The 23,988-nt window shown below is 34.7% G+C and overlaps 1 protein-coding gene across 3 annotated transcripts; it reads left to right on the top strand.

Moving 5' to 3' along the window:
* The first annotated feature begins 21,669 nt into the window (after window positions 1-21,669).
* Window positions 21,670-23,988, top strand: LOC118736919 (phenylalanine--tRNA ligase beta subunit). Of its 3 annotated transcripts, none has more exons than XM_036467058.1 (5): window positions 21,670-21,822; window positions 21,898-21,953; window positions 22,070-22,227; window positions 22,297-23,648; window positions 23,701-23,988. In XM_036467058.1, the coding sequence occupies exons 1-5, from the start codon at window positions 21,765-21,767 to the stop codon at window positions 23,850-23,852; spliced, it is 1,776 nt and encodes a 591-aa protein (XP_036322951.1). In that variant the 5' UTR covers window positions 21,670-21,764; the 3' UTR covers window positions 23,853-23,988. The 3 variants fall into 3 exon arrangements, with proteins under 3 accessions (XP_036322951.1, XP_036322952.1, XP_036322950.1); XM_036467059.1 differs by having other exon boundaries at window positions 22,070-22,231; XM_036467057.1 differs by lacking the exon at window positions 21,898-21,953 and having other exon boundaries at window positions 21,693-21,822.

Genomic DNA, 23,988 nt, shown 5'->3' with positions numbered 1-23,988 from the left:
AGACATCCTCTTTCATTGTATATGTATGTATGTATAGCGTTTGTTAGTGTTGAGTAACATTTTTGTGTACATTTTTTTGACTGTCTTATTTTACTTGTTGTAGCTGAAGGAAAACTAAGTTTAAACAGGATTGTACCTGGAGCATATGTCCTTAGGCATACGAATGGTGTATCTAAATGTCTACATAGGTACATACATATATAAATATAAGCGCATACATATACATATGTATATATGTACTTGTGCATTAATTTCTGATGTACATATGTATGTAGATATGTATTTACTTATTTCAACCTGTGAATCAAATTCTACTCCTTTATGCTCAGATTTCACAGTTCATCAAACCAACACACAAACGGGAGCATCCAAAGAAAACAACATTTCACGAGCGTTAAGTGAAAATTAAATTGGTGCTAAATTGTAAGAGGAACTTGTTAATTGTATTGCTTGCTTTATTGTGGCGATTTATGTATGTATGTTTCTCAAGTGGCACGATCCTTACGATTTCAAAGAAACACTTTCCATTCAGCGAAATTTTTACATTGTAAATAATTTTTGAGAAATAAAAGCAAAAACAATAATGAAAATACGTTTTGAAAAAAAAAAAATATATAAAAAAAAAACATAAAAATAGCTCAAGCGAAAGAAGGAAACTTAAAAAAGGCTGAAGCAAAGTGAATGAAGAGCGCGCGAAGGAGCATTGATCGTACTCGTAGCAGGGTGCGCATGCGCAGCACTGCACCATGCACTGCGATGCGTTTAAGGAGCAAAGCTACAATAGCCATTGTAGAAGTAAACATGCACACGTATGCATGTTTGTATATGTACATATGTGTATGTGCATAAGTAAACAATGCAAGTGCCCTTCAAAATTTGCAACACTTATTCATTTGCGCTGAAGCCCCTCAAAACAACCGCCGCGTATTCCGCGCGGTTTAAAGCGATTTCATTGAATTGCAATCGTGTTTGCAGCAAAAAGATTAAACGCTCAATTTCATTTTCAAACAGTTCATTGGGTACTGCGACGCTTTGATTAGCTTCTAAATACCCACAAGGTTTTTTTTTTTTTTATGGAAAGAGTGAATCTTGACCACGTGTGCTCACTTCCTTTGAAGCAAAAAAACAACAACAGCAAATGAATATGATCCCTTTTTTCATTCTACGGATGTATACCACGCTCTGAATTAATTCATTTACTACAGTCTGGTATCCTTTCGCTTCGAATACGAGACCCCTTTCTCTACAACAACTCAACCCTTGCTAATTCGCATGCGTTCATTTCTCAATACGCCATCTAACTGTTTTGTATCCTTTCATTTCCTTTGTTCGCATTTAGGCTGGCTGGCGCGTTTTGAGTAATTAGTTTTAAAAACTGTCTGTTTTTTAATCTCATTTTTTTCTCAATTTGTTATTTCGGCCGCGCGAATAGCAAAATGTTCTCACACTTTTCCCGCTGTGCAATCGGAAGTGCTCCTGCTACATTGGCTGCCGATCACCAGCAGCGATTGCGAGCCTACTCGCCGGCCACGTATTGTAAAAGTGGAGATGAAAAATCATATTAAAATTGTTCACTTGTTAAAGCATTGTGTATTCTCATTTTTTGTTTACCAACTTTTTTTCTTACGCCCAGCCGCTGCCTACAACTGTTTGTAAACCGCGCGGGTTCGTACATCTCTGCCTTCGATTGATCAGCTTCCGCGCCACCTGTTACCGATTGCGTGTAGGGGTACAGCGAGTAATACATACACATGTATGTATATATGTACGTATGTATATATGCATTTAGTTTACAGATCAGGACGCAGATCCGCCTATGTCCTAACGACACTGCCTACTTCAGTGGCTGCTTGCTGTTGGTGCAACTCGTAGGTACGAGTATGTATGTATCTTCACGGCCACAATGATCTTTAGATTTTTCTCAAGCGATTGCTGCATCTCCTTATTGATCTTTTTTCGCCCCTTTCGCTTTCTTCCCAGCAATTCATTTTAGCCAACTCATCCATTGTCATCATTTCGATGGCTTCTTGGCTATTCGGCTATATTCGGGCAAGAAGGATGTGGTTAGCTGCGCAACTCCGCTAGAAATGGTTACAATCAAAGATCATTATTTTTTTTATTTTCATTTTAAGTACCTATCAAAATAGTAATAATAATTTGTCTGACATGTATATGAGATTTACTTCCGATTCCACTAAACGCGATTCGCTGCGCTAGGAAGATTTAAACAGAAAGCGCCATATTGAAATTTTCTACACTCGTATTTACATATGTACATATGTATGTAAAAGTGATTTATGTACTGGCTGGTAATTTAAATAAGAAATCTTTCTTTTTCTTAGGGAATAATGGAGGGGCGGTCTACCAGCAGAAAAGTTATTGTTGAAGAACTTAGCCCGGGATCTGGTTAGTTGGTTAGCTGAAGTGGCGATCCGAGGCTCTCATCTGAACCTGAATTGAGACAATAGCAAAAAAAAATGTATGCAATTAGGGAACCTCCTCTCTCTACACAGCTCTACCCAATCGCGTTAAGGTACTCAAGAGATCCGATAAGTACCTATATATGTATGTATATGTAGTTATAAACTCACTATTAAACCCGCATGGCATTAGAACCCTAAAATTTTATTTACCTTTTAATGGGTGGCAACGCTCTGCTAGTTGACTGCTGAGTAAAATATGGGTCTAATAACGAACGCATGCATTCGGAAAACATGTTTGGTTTTGTGAAAAGTATTCTTCTGAAGATCCTGTTACATACATATGTACATATATCGTCACCTGAAATGCAAAAAGACGTAACAATCATCGTCACCAAAAGGGAAAAAGTCGTGACTGATATATTTTTTTTTTTTCATAAAACGATTTGGGGAGCTCTAATTCGACGAAATCCATCATATCAATCAAAATGTGAATTTTTAATTTTTAATTTTTTAGTTACGGAATTTTGCACTTCAGGTAACGATATAGAGGTATGCTTTCTCCATCCGATCTTCATCGCTTTCTTTTCAGCTCAACTTAGTATCCAAAATGAAGTCTAGATTTAGATTTATTGGTGAAGGGGTGCCTCAATTGCGTAGTGGGTCATGGATGTTGAACCATAGACTGATCCTATTGTTCTATTTCTGATCATTACTTTTATCCATCTGCTTACCGATTTTCGACAGAGACTTGATTGTAAATTGTTCTTTTTATTATTATTATTACCTCCCTTTTATTAGCTCGGGATGTAACTATGTAATATTGATGCGCCTAAAAGATGCAGCGATTTCTATTCTCAAGTTACATACCTGATGACAGTACGAATGGAAACCATAATAGAGAGGCTTTAGTTTTTTTAAACTATAATTTTATTTTTTCTCCGTAGTTTTAGTTGACGGTAGGGATAATAATAATAATTTTTTCGATTTTTACTATCCCGGCATTTTCGGGATGTCGTTATCACAATCCCGGGAGTCCGGGATTTAGATATTCAATATTTTTCAACGATTTAAATCGAAAAAATTGCTTCTATATTGTATGAGAACCTCTCCCACCATAATATAAATAATAAGTAAATGGGTTTGAAACCTTCTTTTTTATTTAAAGTGGCATTTTTTTCTCTCTGACGTCAGGATTTAATTTAAAGAACTTTATAATTTCAAAGATATGATTAATTCCAAAAATTATTTTAAAAATGTAGAATAAAAATATGGATACTAAATGAAAGAGAAAATTTCTTTAGAATTTGAAAATATTAAAATTTTTTTTGATTCATAAGGACGAATATTTAATTTTTAAAGCTGATAATGTTAGAAGGACGAAATTCGAGGATATTATCGAGTTTATATAAGTGCTTCACATATAATTTTTCCAGAAACAAATATTGCGGAATTTCAGGGATAAAATTTTAAAAGGGTATTTTCAATAATTACCAGTACTTATGCTCCCAAAAATTGAATCTGTTTAAATTCTACAGAATTTTCTATTTAATTTGATACCCATACTTCTTCTCTAAGCACTGAATTTTATAAATAATTTTTGAATTACTGACGTCAGAGTGAAAAACTAACACCGCAAATTTGCTATATTTGTGTGTAAAGTTTACTATTTATATGTATAATGAGTTAGACATTTATAAAAAATATTAATTATTAAATAGCAAAAGAAATAGAGCCAATACTGGTCAAAAAAAAGAATTTCTGTTATTGCCATTAGTTCAAATTACAAATCCCGAAAATCCCGGGATTATTTGCCAAGAATCTCGCGATTCCTAGTTGACAGTCGTCTCTTCACATACATACATATGAATAGGTACATATACGCAGGTTTGGTTGTTTATGTTGGCGGTACTGGTACGGTCCTTACATTTCACCTCTTTTGACTTTCAGCATGAAGGAATCAGGAAATCTGAATTTTTCTTTCCGGTTTTGTCAAGTAAACTAACTTGACCTTGCCTGTAAGCTTTTGAGCGCACATTGTTGGTGTATGATTATAGTCAGAAAAGTATCCAAAAGGATATCCACGGACTCCGCCGCTAAGTTTACTCAGATTACATTTTCATATCTAATAAATTAAAGGTTGAAACGCTTCTTGAGAAGTATCTTGTTTAACGTGGCGCTTACTTTGACAGAACGTAACTACTTTATTCTCTCTAAAACCAAACTCAAGGAAGCAATCCTTCTCCAAGCTGAAGAAAAACCTCGATTAGTTTCGACCGGCTCGTAGAGGTTCTTCCTAAATTGAAAGGAGTAAAAAGTTATGCTCAGCGACTTACTTAAGAAAGAATGTAGAATTGCTTTCCTAAGTATGTTATAACTACGGTGACTATGCGTACTTTATTTTAAAGGAGAGTCCTCTTTCTTATGATGTTGTCATTTGCCTTTATTTATTTTTCAAAAAGTCTATTTTGTTCTTTATTTCAAAACTCGTTTGATTGTCACTCAGTATAGGAAATGTAAAGAGTCAAAATTCCGCACAACGGAGAAGGCTGTGAATACTCAAGGATTCTTAGTCCGCTGAGCAATCGCTTAAGAGATGCTTCAGATTACGTTGTCGTATTTAGGACAAGGCAGGACAGTGGCTGAGAAAGTAATCGATGCTCTTTACAATCTTCTACTGCAGCTGTGGCATATTTAAGTCATTAAAGGGGAAGACTGTTTGAGTTAATTCGTGGCCCACCTGTGGTTGTTTTGTCCACTAAAAATTATCTTATCCATATACATGTATTTATGTAGTTCGTTTAAAGATAGTTTGCTTGAGGACATTTGTGACTGAATTGAACGACTACCTGTTCCAGGAATATTTGTTTGCCCGGAAACCCCTACAACATTTTATTACGCTTAGCGTAGCCAAATCGCTTAGAACCATTCGTCCCTGAATTGCCACCTTCGAAGGGGTATTGTTGCACCGTAGATATTAAATCGAAGCTTTCAGAGTAGACGGTGATGGAGTATTCTATTACCGGAAATCAGCCTTCTTTATATCTTTTAATTCATGACATTTCGAATGGATGTTGCTACCGATTTTATTATTTAGCTCAGCACCATCGCTGGAGATTGAAAAGCACCTAACAAGGATGCTTGTCGAAAACTTGTTATCAAAGTAAGCAGAAGTTTGTTCGTCCAGAGTCATTCACGCTAGACTGGAGTTTTTCGCAAGACGGACAGTGAGAGATCTTTAAGAGCTTTGCAGTGGTTGGAGGGATAAGCACCCTTTCCATTTTGCTTTTGGACATGTTTTTGGCCAGCGTTGGTCACCATACTGTAACTACGAAGAAAAGATTGGGCCTTGCGTCAGCTTTGACGGCTGATGCATTATATGTGGCTACAAACCCGATCTTTTACCTGTACTTTTTTTAGATTACGGTTCCGGTAAAGCTCGCAGAATGCGAATTTTCAGGCACTTTCTGCAATTCACTTCCGAGTGAATTTCAACCAAAATCACTTAAAATTCATATCTATATATATAATACGCGAAGGGATTTTTTGTCCGGGACATCAGATGTGCCCCGTTTGTTCGATTTTTAAAAATCAGGTCTCAAATCGAAGGGCTTGAACTGTAGATTTGCAATAAGGTTTTACTTTTTTGAAAAGAGTTGCCACCTGTGATGCAATTATCAAATTATTTCTTAAATTTAATGAATTACTAAAGTATTGGTATCTCTGCAAATGGGTTAGGGAAGGCTTTATTTCTGAACTACATATATTTAGAGGGTTGCCACATGTGCGAAAACCCAAATTAAACTTAATTCATCAGTTTATTAGCACCCCTATTTTGCAACACTTTCGTATTCGGATTTTGCTACGAATCGTAGAAATAGTATGCTGCAATCCGAATCGTATTTTCGAACTTTCGAAATTCGTAACAATGGCATGCCTAAAAAAGAACGACTAAGAAATTTACAGCTGTTTTGCGTAATTTTGTACGAAAACAATTCTGTATCGGAAGCGAAATAAAAGATGTAAATCGATGTGTGTTTGCAGGAAATATTAGTGGTGTTGTTTTAAACCGGTGTTGTTTTGGGTCCGGTTTAGTTATTTGTACAATGATTTTCGGGTTTTGTGTCCAAACGCATAACCCGTGTAGTAAAAGGGTTAAACTTTAATTTAAAATAAATGTATCAAATTCCGGGCAATAGTTTGTTAATAAATTCGGTTTGCACTATGCACTTTTTTGTAAATTTCGATGTGTATCTATGAATTACGAATTACGAAATAATTAATAATAATATTTGATATAATATGTATCACGATGTCAGTCGAACGTTATTTAAGAAGGCTGTAGCTCGGAAATATTTTAAAGGGGGTTGCCACCTGTTTGAGAAAAGTTGAATTTAATTAACTTATATACCAATTTTATGAGATTTTAAATTCCGGATGCCTAACGAAAGAGTGTTAAGAATTCTTTAGTTTAAATATTTACAAGTTTGAAAAGGGTTTCCATCTGTTTAAAAAGTTATATTCAAATTATTTAGAAAATTAGATGAATTACTAAAGGAGGGATATCAATCGAGCTGAGTTTTATAAGGCTTTATTTCTTACCTTTTGAAATAAAAGGTCGAATTTTGTTAGCTTAAATATTCCCAAGATTTACGAAAGTCAAGGTCATTAGATTTGCACCGTTAATTCGAATTTCAAATTTGAGAGGTCGAAGTTAATACCTTGGCCTGTAGACGTGCTGTAAGATTTTAATTTTTGAAGCCAGAACTTTTTTCGCCGGTACAGGGGGATTTGGAATTTGATGATTTTAAAACCGATACTATGCGAGCCTTTCTTCACTCGGAAATGGCAGCACTAACATTTGGAATAGTTTCTAGGGCTCCAAATTAAAATTTAATGCGTTTTAACGCCATGCGGGTTCACTAGTTGAATTTACAATAAATAATGTACTTGTACTGTATTTTTATTTCTAAAAAATAGCCACCGAAGGTACAACTCACCATTAAAAAAAAAATAATAACTCAAAATTTTGTTTACTCTTGCGATAATCACAAAGGTATTGTAGGCACACACTCGCATTTAAAGTGAATCTTTTTTTGCAGCCGCCAAATCGGTGAGATACTCGTCTGTGTAGATTTTTTGGCTGAAAAGGAAATACCAAATTACATTTAATTAGGTTAAAATAAGCGCGAGGTCGTACGTACGCGTGTGCAAACCGACAACACAATGCGCTGCTACAACAGCACTTGCCCTACAACAACAGCAACAACCACAGAAATGATGCATACAAAAAACCAATAGTAATAATAGCGAAACCCAAAAAAAAAAAAATAGAGGGTAAACCGAATTAAGGGCCTTATTAGGGCCGCCAACAGGCAAAGCGACTAACCGAACTGACGAACGACCGATCAACAACATTACCCCAAGTTGCACGTTCCAATGGGGGCAAAAGCCGCTATGCGACGCGACGCGCCAATTGCTGTAATGCGCGCATTTAACCTTTGCATTGCGCAAATAAAACAACAATAAACTAAATTAAACTACAAACAACACAAACAACCCCAGAGATAGACGTGCATACATACATACATAGATGCACAGCCGACAGACAAATTCACAACTTAACCGGAGGGCAATTTTCATATCACTTGAAATGCCGGACAGACAGGTTGCATATATGTAGATATATATGTATAGTGTGTACAGGCCAAAATCGGTGAAAAGTTTGAATGAATGGAATATGCAATGGACGAAGAAGAGCCAAACGGACGGTCGCAAAATTCAGCCAGCTGTACCTTGGTTGGTTGGATGGATGGATGACACGCTTCGTGTGCTCGGTTGTGTTGTTTGGTGAATTACCCCAAAAAGTAAAGTCCAAATAAGTGAAACACGACCACAACGGAATGGTGCGCGTGCACCGCGCACGAATTCGCCATAAGGATCGGCCGCCAACGTATGAATGAGTGGACTACATAGTTGAATGTTCGTCAGCTCAAAAAGGGCACGAAATTCCCAAAAGCGCCACAAACTGCAGACTATCGATGGAGCATTCAAATTCGCAGCGGTGGCGGCAAAGTGCCAAAATAATTTGCGCACGCAACGACGTGCAAGCGGAATTGAGGGCAGTGTGGAGAATGAGGGCAATCAGAGTAGTCAAATGGTGACAGCTACAATCAGAAATTAAACAAAAAAAAAAGTGGAAAAGAATATCGCAGTGCATGGGAATAATTCTATACGGCCAAACGCCCGAATTCAAAGGCAGCCTCACTTGATCAACCTCGATATGAGTGTTTGTGTGTTTATGCATAAAATTCCCATAAATCACAAAATGTGTCAACAGGTTGTTCACAGACAGCAGCTCAACAGGGTGGCAAAGATCAGCTCGAGGACTTTATGTCCTGATTTTATGTGTGTGTGTGCGTTCGTAGGAATAATCAGCATTGAAATTGAATCTATGTATGTAAGCAACGAGGAAGGCACTTAATCAAAAGTGCCAAGACACGCTGATGCACTACCATTGCGTTCCAGTATTTCTGTATGTATTTTCTACATACATACATACTTATATATTGTCCTCTACACTTGACTGCGAAATAATTTTCCAAGAAGGCGCATTTCTCTCACCTTCTACACTTTCACTTAAAGACTCGAACAAACAACGATTCTGCGGAAAGTTAATCCTTAGGTAGCAGTTCAAAAATCAAATGACCAGTCAATACTTTGATAACAAAAAATATAAATAAAAACAAAAACCGATAGATTGTTAATTTTGAATAGAATTGAATTTTCCGCAGCATTTTTCATGTGTACCTGAGTGTGCGCCCAATTATACATACACACCTACATATGTTCACCAACGTAATTGATATGTTTACTTAACATTCGTTGTAAGTTGTGTGCCTACGAAATCCTACGAAAACAAAAATCCTTGAAAATAGAAAATCAATTTAACGAAAGGTAAATTTTGTCAAGTTGTTGATTTTCAGTTGTTTTGGCTTTTTTTTTTTTTGGATAATTTGTCATCAGCACTTTTCGTTGACAAATGAAACTGTCCCCTTCGGACAAGTGTGCGTCGATATGTTTGTTGTTGCCAGTAGCAGCCACTGAAAACATGCGTAATCCGATAAGGAAATTAAATCCTGTCGATGATGCTGTCATTTATAAATTTAAATTAAATTTATAAAGACCTCACAGTCGACACTTAAGTTTGAATGTCTACGCCAACATTACTCGCAGGGATTGTGTATTTAAGAAAAAGAAGAATTCTGTATACCCACCAGGTCCAACCCCTCAAAACTACAAAGTGGTTTCCTCAGTAGGAAATATGCTCAATGTAAATATGCTCATGTAAATTATCTATTGCGCTCTACCTTCGCTTTGTACCTAGTCAAATATTATTTTTTTAATAAAAAATTTATAAAAGTTAAAACAAAAACTATTTATTTTTAAAATTCTTAAGTACAGATATAAAAAACAAAACCCAATATCATTTTTTTTATTTCGCTAAGCCAGTAATTCATTAAAGCAGAGTCAATAATATTTTACCCATTGTGAAGCTAACTGTTTTAAAAAATATGCTGGGTAGCTGAGGGTTAAGTATAAATAATGTTTTTTAAACCAAAAAATCCTGCGGTAGATCCTTACCAAAAGCATCCAAAACTAATTGGACATTTGGCAATAGCTGAAGGGATAATTTCGAATCGAGGAGGGGTTCTATCTTCTCTTTTCTGGAACTACTACATCAAAAAGCGGTGAGTGCGGTCACGAATGCAGATGACCCAGTTATTTTGGTCGTAGGGAAGTTCATATTGAGTGAAATTTTACATGGGCGGAAAGGCGATTATCAAAACAATGAATTTTACTTTAGCGGCTACTTTGAAATCCACTTTACCGAAAGAAGTGACTAGGAACTTAAAATCGTTCCAATCGATGATTCAATCCCGGTCTTCACAGATGACTCTAAATTTTACATTGGAGCCAAAAACTGTCCCGGACAGAGGCCTATATACCATTAGATTACGGCAGTTTATTCTAGGCCGAGATCAATACAATTGGCATGGCGGCGAACCTTCAACCCATATCGGTCCAATATTCGGGAACTTAAATAATGAATTTTGCACTTGTTGGTTAATTTTTGTGGACTGTTTTTCAGTGTTAAGGGGTCAAGTTTATACATTTTTTAATGGAATGGGAAATTTTATAAAATATTATATATGTATTTGGACTCATCGTGCACCTTTTTTTACACAGAAGAAGGCAAAAGAATACCCCTATTTTTAACATAATTTCAGAGACATCAAAAACTAAAACTAAAAAAGCCTGAGTATGAAGTTATTTTGCAAATAAAACAAAATTTTAGCTATGTATATTTTTTTTTTTTTTTGTAAAGTCGATATAACGAAAGAGGCACACGCTCAGCGGGACAATGTTGATTATCTATAAGGGGAATAAAGGGGATATTGTGATTGTAAATTTGATAGCCTCAATAAGATATTAGCCCTGCTCCTATTTGTGTCCGCTAAATATGATTTGCATGATTTACAGGTACGAGGCTTCGGTACTCGGGATGACATCCTGAATTAGATTTCGAATCGAGTGTTATTCGATCACGATTCGATCTATCAACTACAACAAACCCAAGATCATAAAAAATTATAATATGCGTGAAGCGCATCTTCACGACAATCCAGCGCAAAATGGATTCCATCGTTCCAAGGGATCCTATTCGGCTTTATGGGTATCTGTTTTGAATTCAACTTTTATAATAGCATACTTTTTAACACGTGGAAACTTGACTGCCTCATTCGACTGATGGCGCAGAAGAAAACGACATTGAGGCAAGATTATCAAAGGATCGCCACCCAATAAGTCTTCAGGCAAGGGAATGCAGTAAGAATAACATAATTCAGCACAGCGATGTACCTTGAAGAGAGTAGGTAAACTCCGCCTGACTGGAACAGTGCTCTTCTTATTTTTCCCACTTTTCGCTTCAGATGCTTTTTTCACAATCTGACCTTGACCTGACATGGAGATGTGGCTTGAAAGATACATAGTGCAAGAGATGCAACATTGCTCTTCATACAGATTGTTTTGAGTTCTACTATTTAAAATAGCAAGCTCAATGAATATTTTGTTTTGTCTATCTTAATAAAGCTTTTACATATTTGTTTTACTACAATGCGTCCTTAAAAAATAATAAGTTCTTTAATGAAGTTAAAACGAAATGCATATCGTCACCTGAAATGCAAAAAGATGAAAAAACATCGTAACTGAAATGGAAAAAGTCGTGACTAATATTTTTTATTTATTTTTTCATATGAAGTGGGAGTCTTAATTCGATAAAGTCCATCATCATATCAATCAAAAACCGAATTTAGAATTTTTTATTAGTTATGACTTTTTGTATTTCAGTGACAATTTTTTTACGTCTTTTTGCAGGTGACGATATGTAAAATAAAAAAAATAAAAAATTTTAAATCTCTAATTATTTTTTATCAAAAATTCGAGTTTAAGTTTTCAATTTTACCCTAGTACTACTACTTTTACAAGGCAATGTCCTAGGCGGTAGTCACCACCGGCTCTCTCTGCACTACCGGGAGTTACTAAAGTAGTCACTTGCGTGATTTAAGAGCGCCCTCTGTCGTAGTTTTTCGCAATCTAGTTCGACTCTGCACTACCATGTACACTACCACGGGTTAATAAACAGAGTAGCTATTTACATAGGTGTCGGTGCAGTGGCGGTTCAAAAGTAGCGATTGACTCCAGCAGTACTGGAGGGTACTTACTTTAAATGGTGTCAGGGCCAAGACAACCATGCTCTGTTATTACAAAATACAATTTTGGCAGTTTCTAAAGCGTGACGAGTACAAACTCAGGTCCTGCTCTAATAGTTTTTAAATAAGTTTGTCGGGTTACGAGCCAGCACCATGCAGAGTAATCTTAAAGAGACTATTGGTAATGCATTTGATGAAATTCCTTATCAAATCGACAGCTCAAAACGCTTATCAGAAGCTTTGCGGGTAAATTCAAATTCAAGAAATTCAGACGTATTTTTTTATTTTTTATTTTTTATTTTTTGATAACATTTAACCTCCCGAGTATAAATTAACCTGTGTGGTCCACATAATGCGTCTTATCACACAATTTCACAAAAAAATAAAGCCCACCTTGATGCAAATGTGTCCAGATTTTATTTTTCTGCAGCTGTTAGCAATTAATAGAGTTCTACCAAGCTACTGCACACTTTTAATTAAAAATTCACATAAAAAATACGAGACTAGATTAAAAAAAAAATATGCCAACACAACAACAACAAGCTGATACACATTACGACAATGAGCTTTTATATGGATTCGTGTGCCAAACTTCGAAAATTTGACGGCTGGTGTTCCAACAGCTGCTGCTATTGTTTTGGTTTTGACCAAAAGCCAATAAAAAAATGAAATTATGGGTAAAAAAACGTGCACCTTATTTTACATATTAAAAGTAGTAGTGAGTGCCAAAAATGAAAGTGAAAAAATCGGAAGTAAAAACTTTAAGCAGCTAGTGGTCGGTAGCTTTCTTTTCAGTTAGATTAACATTGACTTCTTAGTATACATATGTACATGTGTACGTGGTATAGAGGGTAGTTACATATGCGTATGTATGTATTAAAGTGGCCGACGCATGTCCCTTTGTAGGGTGGATAGAATGACCAATGACACCCTCTAGGAAAACTGAACCCTTGATAGTAAAAACTATACAAAATCACTACAAAGTCACTAAAATTGCGCAGAAATGTTTGCCTTTTTAAAAACTAGGTGTTAGGGAAGTTAAAGACTCCACTTTTTACCATTTAATAGTAATTAGGTTTGTTCCACAAGCTACTTGTAGAAAAACTCGAGCATAGTTCAAACTGTCAGCGTATATCAAATAAACTATAAAGGTTACTTGTGAAACGCGTATGTGGCACTCGAAGTAATTTCGGGTTTCGCAATTTTTTTCTCGCCAAATTCTTAACAAAAATGTGACATAGTTTCATATCATAACCTTTTGAGCTCGTCTTTGCCTTCGTCTTCGAGAATGAAATATAGAATAAAAACAATTTTTTACTAACGCGCCTTAAGCGTATATGTGTATGTCATGTGAACGGTGTAGTAGATAGCGGAGATAAGTATATACATATGTATGTACATACAATAAGTATACTGCAAGTGACTTGGCAGTATTTTCCTACCGCACCTTCAGTGAATGCTACTTTTGGATCAGGTGTCGCGAAAGTGGCAATTTGTCAAAAGAAAAGAGCAAATTTTAATTGTAGTTAGTTCAGTTGCGCACGCGTGTGGTCACATGCTTAATGAGGCGTTAAGTAAATAAAGAGTCGCATTAAAAAAAAAAAATGTATACATAAAAATATTCAAATTTCGAAAGCGAATAATCGCATCTCTTCATATTTCGTATCTATTTGTAGTTCAATGAAATTTGGCACACAGGTAGTTACCAACCTAGATTAACATATAGGATATTTGTACATATATTACAAATAGTTGCCACCTTTTTCAAAATTAAAATTCAATAAATTATTGCGTTAAATAAAATATTACAACAATCTGGGTGTCAAACGAAAAGGGCTTTAAAACTATTTACTTCGAAAGTATTTTTAAAAGGGTTGCCAGCTTTTCAAAGAATTAAAATCAATTTAATTAGCAATTAAAATGATATACTTTATTGTGAGTATAAAACGAAAATATTTGTGTGTATTAATTAACAATATTTGTATGTATGTATGTGGTCATTAAGCGAGAAAGGTTAAAGAAAGCTGTATGTATTTATAAAACTATTCTAATTTAGACTTATGGGATCATAGTAAAAAGGTATTTTCCCACTATTATTATTTCTGTGCAAAGAAAAAGTCATTCGTGTCCCTTTTTTTTTCAAATACCAACATATCTTAATTCAACTTTGAATGAAGTTCGTTCATCTTACCTTTCTCTTTAATCCTTTGAATGAGTTTATTACGGCAAGTCTAAATCGGAAGAGTTTAGGTTCAGTTATACAAGTTTCTCATATACCAATCTTTGAAAAAAGTTAAAAGACAGCATCAAAAATTTCATCATTACGATTCCATTCAAAATATTTTTAAATTTTTATATATACATTAAGCTTAAACCGTTTTGTCATTTGAGGGGATTTTTCCAAGAAACATCTTTAAGAAACTATTTTCATTCGTAAAAAAAACTCCATTTTTGGTGGTATTGTCACGTAAATCTTAATATTTTTTCTGGAATATTTTGGTGAACATCTTAAAATAGTATAATAGATTTTATAATTCCAATGGAAGCACAGTACCTATTTTTTTTTTTGTTTATGGTGAGTGATGCAGTCTAACATACATAAATATGTACATATGTATGTACTATAATCGAAATTTTTTTGGGAATCCACACAAATCATTTTTCATATGGATTCCCATGCAAAGTAGTGATTATCTCAAAGGATATTCATTTGGAAGAAGCTTACCCCAAAGGAATAATCAATCGACAACGCCTACGCATTTAATCAAGCGCCAACGCATGCATTGACACCAAACATGCGCACTCATATATGTACATAGATGCTTTGGTATCCTTGCATATCCCTTTAAGGTATGTAGTCCACTCCATAACTCATATGCAACCTATTGTCGTCCGCCTTAAAGATTGATTATGGTGCACTATGCATCGAATTATTGGAGGGAGCAGGGTGTGGTCAAGCAGCGAATGAAGCTGGAAGCGGTGCAGGATCGCTGCTTGAAGAGCAATTAAATAGGATGCCCAACAACTTTATAACATCATTTGGTTTTGTTTTTTAACGATATTATGCCTTGCTGCCATATCCAGCTCGATTTTATTATTTATTTCGTGTTTGTATTTCTACTTTTATTCAGCTCATTGCTCAGTTCGGCAATTTACCCTTTGAGTACTTATGCATTAGGTAGAATATATGTATGCATACCTACATACATACAAACATATGTACTTCATTCCATTTATTTGATTGAAAGGGGTAAAAATTAGAACGCGAGCGACTGAGGGCGTGAAGTCAGACACGAGCTGTAAACGCATAAATAATTGTAATGACCACGTGTTTCTAGGAATTCGAGCATAAATTGAGTCCTCATTTAGGTTTATAATAACAAACATACATACGTACATTAGACTGCATCACCAAAAAAAGTGGCGTTTTTTCCGGCGGGATTACAAAATTTATTATATTTTAAGACGTTCACCAAAATATTTGGGAAAAATATTAAGATTTAAGTGAGCTGGACCGATTTGAAAATACCTCCAAAAATTGAGTGTTTTATGAATAAAAATAGTTTCGTAAAGCACTGTTTGAAAAAAGTCCCCTCAGATGACAAAACAGATTAAGCTTAAAATATCTGCATAAAAATACTTTAAAATCTTTTCAACGGAATCGTAAGAATGAGATTTTTGATGCTGTTTTTTTTTACCTTTTTCAAAGATTGATTTACGAAAAACTTGAATAACTGGGCCAAAGCTATTCTGATTTAGACTTATGGGATCTCGGTAGAAAGGTATTTTCACACTATTTTTATTTCTGTCCAAAAAGATATCATTCGTGTCGCAATTTTTTTTTTTTTTTTCAAATACCACAACACCATTTTTCAACTTTGAATGAAGCTCGGAACACTTTGACGACTGCAACTTCACGACGTAACGACAGCGACATCATTTTGTCGACAAATGTCGCCTTGAAGCCAGCTTCTTAAACATTTTGAAGACCTCAGCGACATAGCAAACAGCCGATTTTAAGGTTTGACATTTTGGTATATTTATTTCACAAATTGTGTATTTTTATTTAAGTAAATAAGAAAAACATGAACAATCAAGAATATGTGATTAATTTTGCGACAATTTAATTTTGCAGCACTACATCTACTCATTGTCGCCGGCAAAATTAGAAATAGATTTAATTTGTCGACGTCGACAATTGCAGTCCTGCAGCCAAGATGTCGTGCTGTCGTCAAAATAATTGTGTCCGTAAGAACGTGTGTATTTAAAATTTGACAGATGCTGCTTGTCGCTTGCTGTCGTCAAAGTGTTCTGAGCTTCACGCTCGTTCATCCTACCTTTCTCTTTCATCCTTTGAATGAGTTTATTAGCAAAGAAATAAAAAGGGTGAGAAAATACCTTTCCACCGACACCTCTTAAGTCTAAATCACAAGAGTTTAGGCTCAGTTATTCAAGTTTTTCTTATACCAATCTTTGAAAAAAGTTAAAAAAAACAGCATCAAAAATCTCATCATTACGATTCCGTTCAAATTTTTTTTTTTTTTTTTCTAATATTGTCATGCAAATTTTTTGAGCTTAAACCGTCTTGTCATTCGAGGGGATTTTTTCAAACAAAAAATTTAAGGAACTATTTTTTATTCATAAAAACTCCATTTTTGGAAGTATTTTGAAATTGGTCCAGCTCACTTAAATCTTAATATTTTTTCGAAATATTTTGGTGGAATTCTTAAAATATAATAGATTTTATAATTCCAATGGAAAAATAGTACCGATTTTTTTTGTATGGGGAGTGATGCAGTCTAATGTACATACATTTGTGTGTATGAAGAAGTAATATTTTTTTCCTTACATTAAAGGTCTCATAACTTTCGGCATGGTAAATTGTTGAAGAAGTAAATAAATTAGCCTTGTGTTTGGAATTTACCGAAACTGGTTAAAGTATTTGGTAATCATATTTTCTCCATATATATTTGGACCATCGATACAAGTAAATCCATGTACATACTCGATACTTTTCTCAATTTACCAAGTAGTTTTTAACTCGATACTTTTTACTGCGATCCAAGTAGGTATCGAAAAAAAAGTACTTGAATCGGAAGCGCCAAACTTATTTTGCTTCAGCATCTTCTTTGAAAAGCAACCCATTAGAGCAATACATAACGGTTGTTGGGTCATCTGTCCCTTACGAAAGGGTTTTCTCAAAACCAGGTACAACTATCAGGCATGCTCTAAAATTCGAAAATTTGAGATCGACTCGACTTCGGTAATTTTTTCGATGGTTTAACCCACAAATTTACAAGTCTGGCATTAAAATGATTTATTTCATATCGTTGCTGCTTCATTTACGGTTTTCAATTAGAATATTCACTCTTTTCATCAGATATATGTAGTTAAAAAAATATTTGGCAAATCGAGTCGAGTTCAAAGTTTCGAATTTCAGAACATGCCCGTATATCAATCCCTCGAAACTGCCTTTCATGAAAACACTTGGAAAAGTTGATTTTCTTGGGGAAATATAACAAAAAAGGATATACTTATTTTCTTAAATTTATTTTATATGATAAAACTTTATCTATTAATCTTGTAAAAATGTATTCTATTGTTTTTGTATGAAAAAAAAAATTAGAAGATAAATAATCTTGTAAAAAAGGATATTTTTTGTGAAAAAAAATCAATAACTTTGAAAAAACTGCAAAATCGTACTTACTCGATACCTTTCCGATACTGAGTAGGTATCGATATCTTGTTTGATAAAAGTACATGTACTTATTTGAGTAATACCTTGATGGTATCGATTTATTCCTACTTTTTGCAGGGTCCTGCACACGTAATGTAAATATGTACATATAAATATACATATACCTACATACATATTTGTTTGGGTGTGAATGGAAAATAAAAAACAAATCGACTGCCCGAGCTCTTAATTTGATCCTTAATTGTCTGCAAAACATTTCACGCCAAATTTTTCACACGCTCTGGTTCGAATCCAAATAGTACTCGCCTCTATTTGCCTGTGTATATGTATGTATGTATAATAATATATATCTATATATTTATGTAATATGTACATATATAACGTATGTATGCACAAGTAATTAGCAGCCACGATCTAACACACCTTCAACGGAAGTGGTCGGATGTGTTCAAACAAAATTTAGTGCAAAAATTTACACCTCTCCCTTATTAAGGACAGTTTGATAGATCAAAATGACTAGTGCGTATAATTAATCAAGTGCCTGATTTGGCACTAAAAAAAAATTGAGAATCTGTTCGTAAGTACGTGTAGGATTTTACACATACATTACATACCTATCGTTGGCTTATGGTGCAAACGTGCTACATTAGTTCATTTTTTTTTTTTTAATTTTTCAAGATAGACAAAAAACCTTCTAACTTTTTTTGTTATTAATATTTTTCTAATCTGTAAATGCTGTTTTATTCCTTAGTTCGTCTTGTTTCGATGCCAATAATCGTCCAATTTCAAAATTACAGCTGTTGCAGACTTATATGCTCTTTTGTGACTTGCCACATTTTCGCTTTATGACTTTGTTCATTCAATCTGGACTTAGCACATTTTCCATCAACATTTTTTTAATTTTTTTATTGTTAAAACATTTAGTTATTTATTTTAAATATATTTTATTGTTTTAAAATGAATAATATCCTAATAAAGTCTTATTTCATTGCTGACAACAAAAATAACTAAATTAAATTTAAAAAAAAAGTAAATTTATGTACCACTTATAAAGGAAAATAATTAAAAACAAGTAAAGAAGTATAAGTTTGGGCGATACTGAACTTTATACACCCGGTCCATTTATCAAATATTGTCGTTTCAACTTTCTCTAAATTTACCGTTAGATATACGGGAAGCGGATGTAATTTTGGTCCGATCTGAATAATTTTCAACAAATTGCTTTTCCCTACCAAGGTTATTAAGTGCACCAAGTTTGGTAAAAATGGATTAATCGGTTATCTAGTTACACATTTGTGGTCATAAGTGGGCGACGCCACGCCCATTATCCAAAAGTTTATAGTAATCCAATTTCCTGCTAAGTGGTTATCGCAATCATCAATTTTAAACGAATTAGCTTTAGTAGTTATTGATTTATCGCAGTTTTCGTGTTTCTGTAAATTACCGTTATATGGTAGATGCCGTAGTCATTGCCCGATTTCAAAGATTTTCAACAGATTTCTTAGCTAGAACTTAAGTAAGGCTCGCACCGAGTTTAGTAAAGATTGGTGATTGGGCTACTGAGATACAGCATTTCATCATAAGTGGGCGGAGTAACGCCCATTTTTCAAAAATTCTATAATAATATTTTTTACCAAAATTCTATTTCACATACTAATTTTCAACAACTTGCATCCAATATTTACTGAAATATCGTAGCTCTTGCATTTTTCGCAAACACATTTATATGGGAAGTGGGCGTGGTTATAGTCCGATTTCACACATTTTCAATTTCAAAATACCTTGGATAAAGGACAACCTACATCTCAAAATTCGTTGAAATATCTGGAGTTAACGTGGACACGGACAGACGTGTTTACATTTTTTTCTTGATTTTTTTGGTCTTAGCACATTTGCATAACAACAAGTAAAAACGACATTACGGTAACTTTTTTTTTGTAATGAAGTATTTTGAGTTCTGCTATTTTACTGCATTAAAATCTCAATTTTCATAAAAAGTGAACTTATCACGTTCGCACACTTAGCCAACGATATCGGCAAGGGATGGCAAAAAAAAAAATAAAATAATCGCTTAACTAATCATATGATTAATCACAAGCCATTGCAATTAATTGCAATTATTGAGAAATAAACGACTAATCGAATTTTTAAATGAACTTTTTTGCAGTGAGCATTCACAAAAACACCTTTCCATAAAAAATTTCAAATTCTCTTGTTAATTAGCCTTAAATAAAATAAAACGAGTATTTTGTAGCGGCGAGAATCATTTATTATTTAACGAAGTTTGCAAAACCAAGCGGTTAAGCAGTTGCTCGGTGGCTGTAGCACCAGCTTTTGAAAAAAGGCGCTCGGCTCAATTTTCATTTCGACCCAACGTCGATGATTTCCGCTTTAGTTCTTGAACTTGACAAATTATGTAAATAAAAACTGACTTCTTCTTGTGGGTGACCCAAGTCATCATCTTTTCGCCTTCGTTTATGTACAAGAGATTTATTAGGGGCCCACGCTAAGGGGAAAACGCTAACGGATGTTTTAAATTAATTTTTTTGAACCTCGGGTCGAGTAAAGTTGATCCAGCTAGCAAAAAAGAATTTCCGATGGATGGATTTTAGACAACTCAGAATTGATATTTCTTCAAGATATTTTTACGATTATTTTACAATTAATCGATTAATAATCGACTAATGAAACACGAAACTACGATACAATTAAATCGTAAATTGAACAAGAATAATCGATTAATTAAATCAAATGATTAATCGCTACCAATAATAGTCTCCAGATTCTACATTCAAGCCTTTTATTTCGCTGGAGGAATCTAAAATTATTTCTAGGTTGTCTATAAGAGTTTTAGCAGTATTTGTTGAAGGTAGTCGACTTTCTGCCCATGTACACATTCGCATTCGTAAAACATCCATATCATTTGATGCGAATGCGAATGTGTAAAATGGTGCGAATCATTCGCATAACGGAAGGAATGCAAATATTCACAACATCACTGATACATATATGTATATATATGAATAATAATAAAAATATATACATATATACATATATAAGAAATAAAAAAATAAATAATTATATTTAATAAAACAAAAAAACTAATACATGTAATATAAAAAAGAAATTAATTAAAATTGAGTTATATAAATTAAGATTTGTGTACCGAAAGAAAAGGAAAAATTTAACTTGAGTTCATTAAACTTTAATATTATAATAAAAAAATAATAATAATTAATTCATTAAATTAAACAAGTGATATATTTTATTATATTTTTAAAAGTTTGAAATTAAATTGATCAAATTGTAATATTCTTGCATCTGGAAAAGAGAAAAAAGAAAGAAAGAAATAAAAATTTAGTATTTTTTTAATAAATAAATAAGGAAAGAGAAAAAGGGGAAAATAGAAATATAAATTGGTATGTATACAGGTAAGCAATCGAAATAAAAAAATTAGAATGCTAATAAGTATAAAACTATAATTGCTAGAATTATATAAACTAGATGTAATAAAAAAGAGAAATTAATTTATTTACATAAGTTGCAACGAAAAACGAGAAAGGAGTAAATTTGAGTTCATTTAAATGAAATATTTTTTTCTGAAAAAAAAAATTAAATAAATTGTATGTAAGCAATCAAAACACAAAATTGGAGCACTAATAAGTTACAAAATACAGCCAAAATCAGCTATATGGACTTCGTCTCTCGATTTGATTTTATTTTTTCCCTTTTGGGGTTGCTATTCTATTGTGACCAGCATGAGAAAGAAGAAGAAGAAGAAATTGTCAAATTACCCCTACATCTGTATTACCAGCACCGCATGCGTGGATATTTCTTTGGCGATCCGAATCGATTTTGTCAAGAGCTTGGAAAATGCCAACCATTGGAGTTAAACGAGATTTGCTCTTCGAGCAGCTGGGTAAAAAATACTGTGAGTTTCATTTACTATATAAGGTCATTTAAAGTTGCATCCCAAGGCTACAAAAACTTGTCTACTTTCTCCCAGCTGATGATGAGTTCCAGCAATTGTGCTTTGCCTTTGGCCTCGAGCTGGATGAAGTGGTGAGTTCTTGTGCTGTAGATCATAAGCATAAATCAATAACGAGACATTGCTATCATTTTGCTTGTGTGATTAAATAACACAAGCCCTTATTTCTTAATGTCACTCCGTTTTACAGACGACGGAGAAGCAAATGCTAACCAAGGAACAAGGTGATGTGGCAGCAGTGGCCGATGCCTCGGAAGAAATTATTTACAGAATAGACATTCCGGCAAATCGTTATGATCTATTGTGCCTTGAAGGCTTGGTTACATCTTTACTTGTTTTCCAGGGCAAGTAGGTATTTGATTATAACTTACGGTATACAGTATATTCGATTTTAACCGAATTGGGAGTTATTTTCAGAATTAAGCCTCCTACGTTCGGATTAGTGGAACCGGCACAGAGACAAGTCCTTAAAATTCTACCCGAAACTGCACAAATTCGTCCCTTTGCCGTGGCTGCTGTTTTACGGAATATCACATTCAACAAACAGGCTTACGATAGTTTCATTGAACTCCAAGACAAGCTGCATCAAAATCTTTGTCGTAAACGATCCCTCGTCGCCATCGGAACTCATGATTTGGATACAATTCAAGGGCCTTTTACTTACGAAGCCCGCGCGCCGGAGAGTATTGAATTCATTCCTCTCAACCAAACGAAAAAAATGAATGGCCATGGGATAATGGAATTTTATTCCACCCATGCGCAATTGAAACAATACTTACCAATTATTCGAGATTCAACAGTGTATCCTGTCATATACGATGCAAATGGTGTTGTGTTATCATTACCACCCATCATCAATGGCGATCATTCTAAGATCACTTTACAAACTCGCAATGTTTTCATCGAATGCACGGCAACGGATCTAACTAAAGCAAAAATCGTGCTGGACACTTTAGTGTGCATGTTCTCCGTGCATTGTAGCGAGAAATTTACCGTTGAGCCATGTGATGTTATACAGCCCAATGGAACTGTAGTTACTTATCCCGAACTGAAAGTACGCCAAAAGGAAATATCAGCACGGAAGGCAAATGCCAACATTGGTATACAGGAGGAACCAGCAAGTATTGCTGATATGCTTACCCGCATGTACTTAGAATCTGAAGTGACAGAAGGCGGCGACAATATACTGGTGCGAATACCTCCAACACGTCACGATGTTCTGCATGCTTGTGATATTTACGAGGATGTGGCTATCGCTTATGGTTACAACAATATAAAAAAATCATTGCCAGCTTTCATGCACATAGCCAAACAATTCCCATTAAATAAGCTGACTGAGCAGCTAAGAGAGCAAGTGGCACAAGCAGGTTTTACCGAAGCAATCACTTTTACACTCTGCTCACGTGACGATATCGCAAGCAAGCTAAATAAATCCATAGATAGTATAGCTGCAGTGCATATTGCCAATCCAAAAACACTTGAGTTTCAAGTAGTGCGTACCACCTTGTTGCCGGGATTACTAAAAACTCTGGTGGCGAATCGTAAAATGCCGCTCCCACTAAAACTATTTGAAATCAGTGATGTTGTGGTGGCCGATGATGAAACGGAAGTTGGTGCGCGCAATGAACGTCGCCTTTGCGCAGTCAATTGCAACAAAACTGCTGGATTCGAAGTCGTACACGGTCTACTTGATCGCGTAATGCAATTGTTGGAGGTACCATGGAAATCGGAAAATCAAAGGCATGGATATTACTTGCAGGCGGCCGATGGTAAGTAGGCAATATAATTTATTTTCGTTTACTACTCACCAATACTTCTTAGATCCCGCCTATTTCCCAGGGCGCTGCGCAAATATTATGCTTAACAGCGTGGCAATTGGCCGAATAGGTGTACTGCATCCTACAGTACTGCAAGCTTTTGAGCTGACCACACCCTGCTCGGTTGTAGAGTTCAACATTGAGCCGTTCGTATGACAGCGATACCCGGATATGATAAAACATTTGCAAGGTGGAACATAAAGTTGCTAGTTCCATGCATAGAATTGAAATGAATGTATTCAAAGAAGTCCCTTTTAAAATATATGTATTTAATAAAGCTTAAAGCAGACGA

This window comes from Rhagoletis pomonella, unplaced genomic scaffold (assembly GCF_013731165.1).
Source record: "Rhagoletis pomonella isolate Grant_MI unplaced genomic scaffold, Rhpom_1.0 Rhpom_scaffold_00004, whole genome shotgun sequence".
NCBI lineage: Eukaryota > Metazoa > Arthropoda > Insecta > Diptera > Tephritidae > Rhagoletis > Rhagoletis pomonella.
Note: the sequence above shows the minus strand (reverse complement) of the source record. Positions and strands in the feature narration are given on the sequence as shown.

What these genes read in the sequence shown, in the direction of transcription:
- LOC118736919 (XM_036467058.1), top strand. Translation starts at nt 21,765, where the DNA reads ATGCCAACCATTGGAGTTAAACGAGATTTGCTCTTCGAGCAGCTGGGT. An exon ending in GCAGCTGGGTAAAAAATACT is followed by an intron (nt 21,823 to 21,897) that starts GTGAGTTTCATT and finishes ACTTTCTCCCAG; the next exon opens with CTGATGATGAGTTCCAGCAA. An exon ending in TTACTTGTTTTCCAGGGCAA is followed by an intron (nt 22,228 to 22,296) that starts GTAGGTATTTGA and finishes AGTTATTTTCAG; the next exon opens with AATTAAGCCTCCTACGTTCG.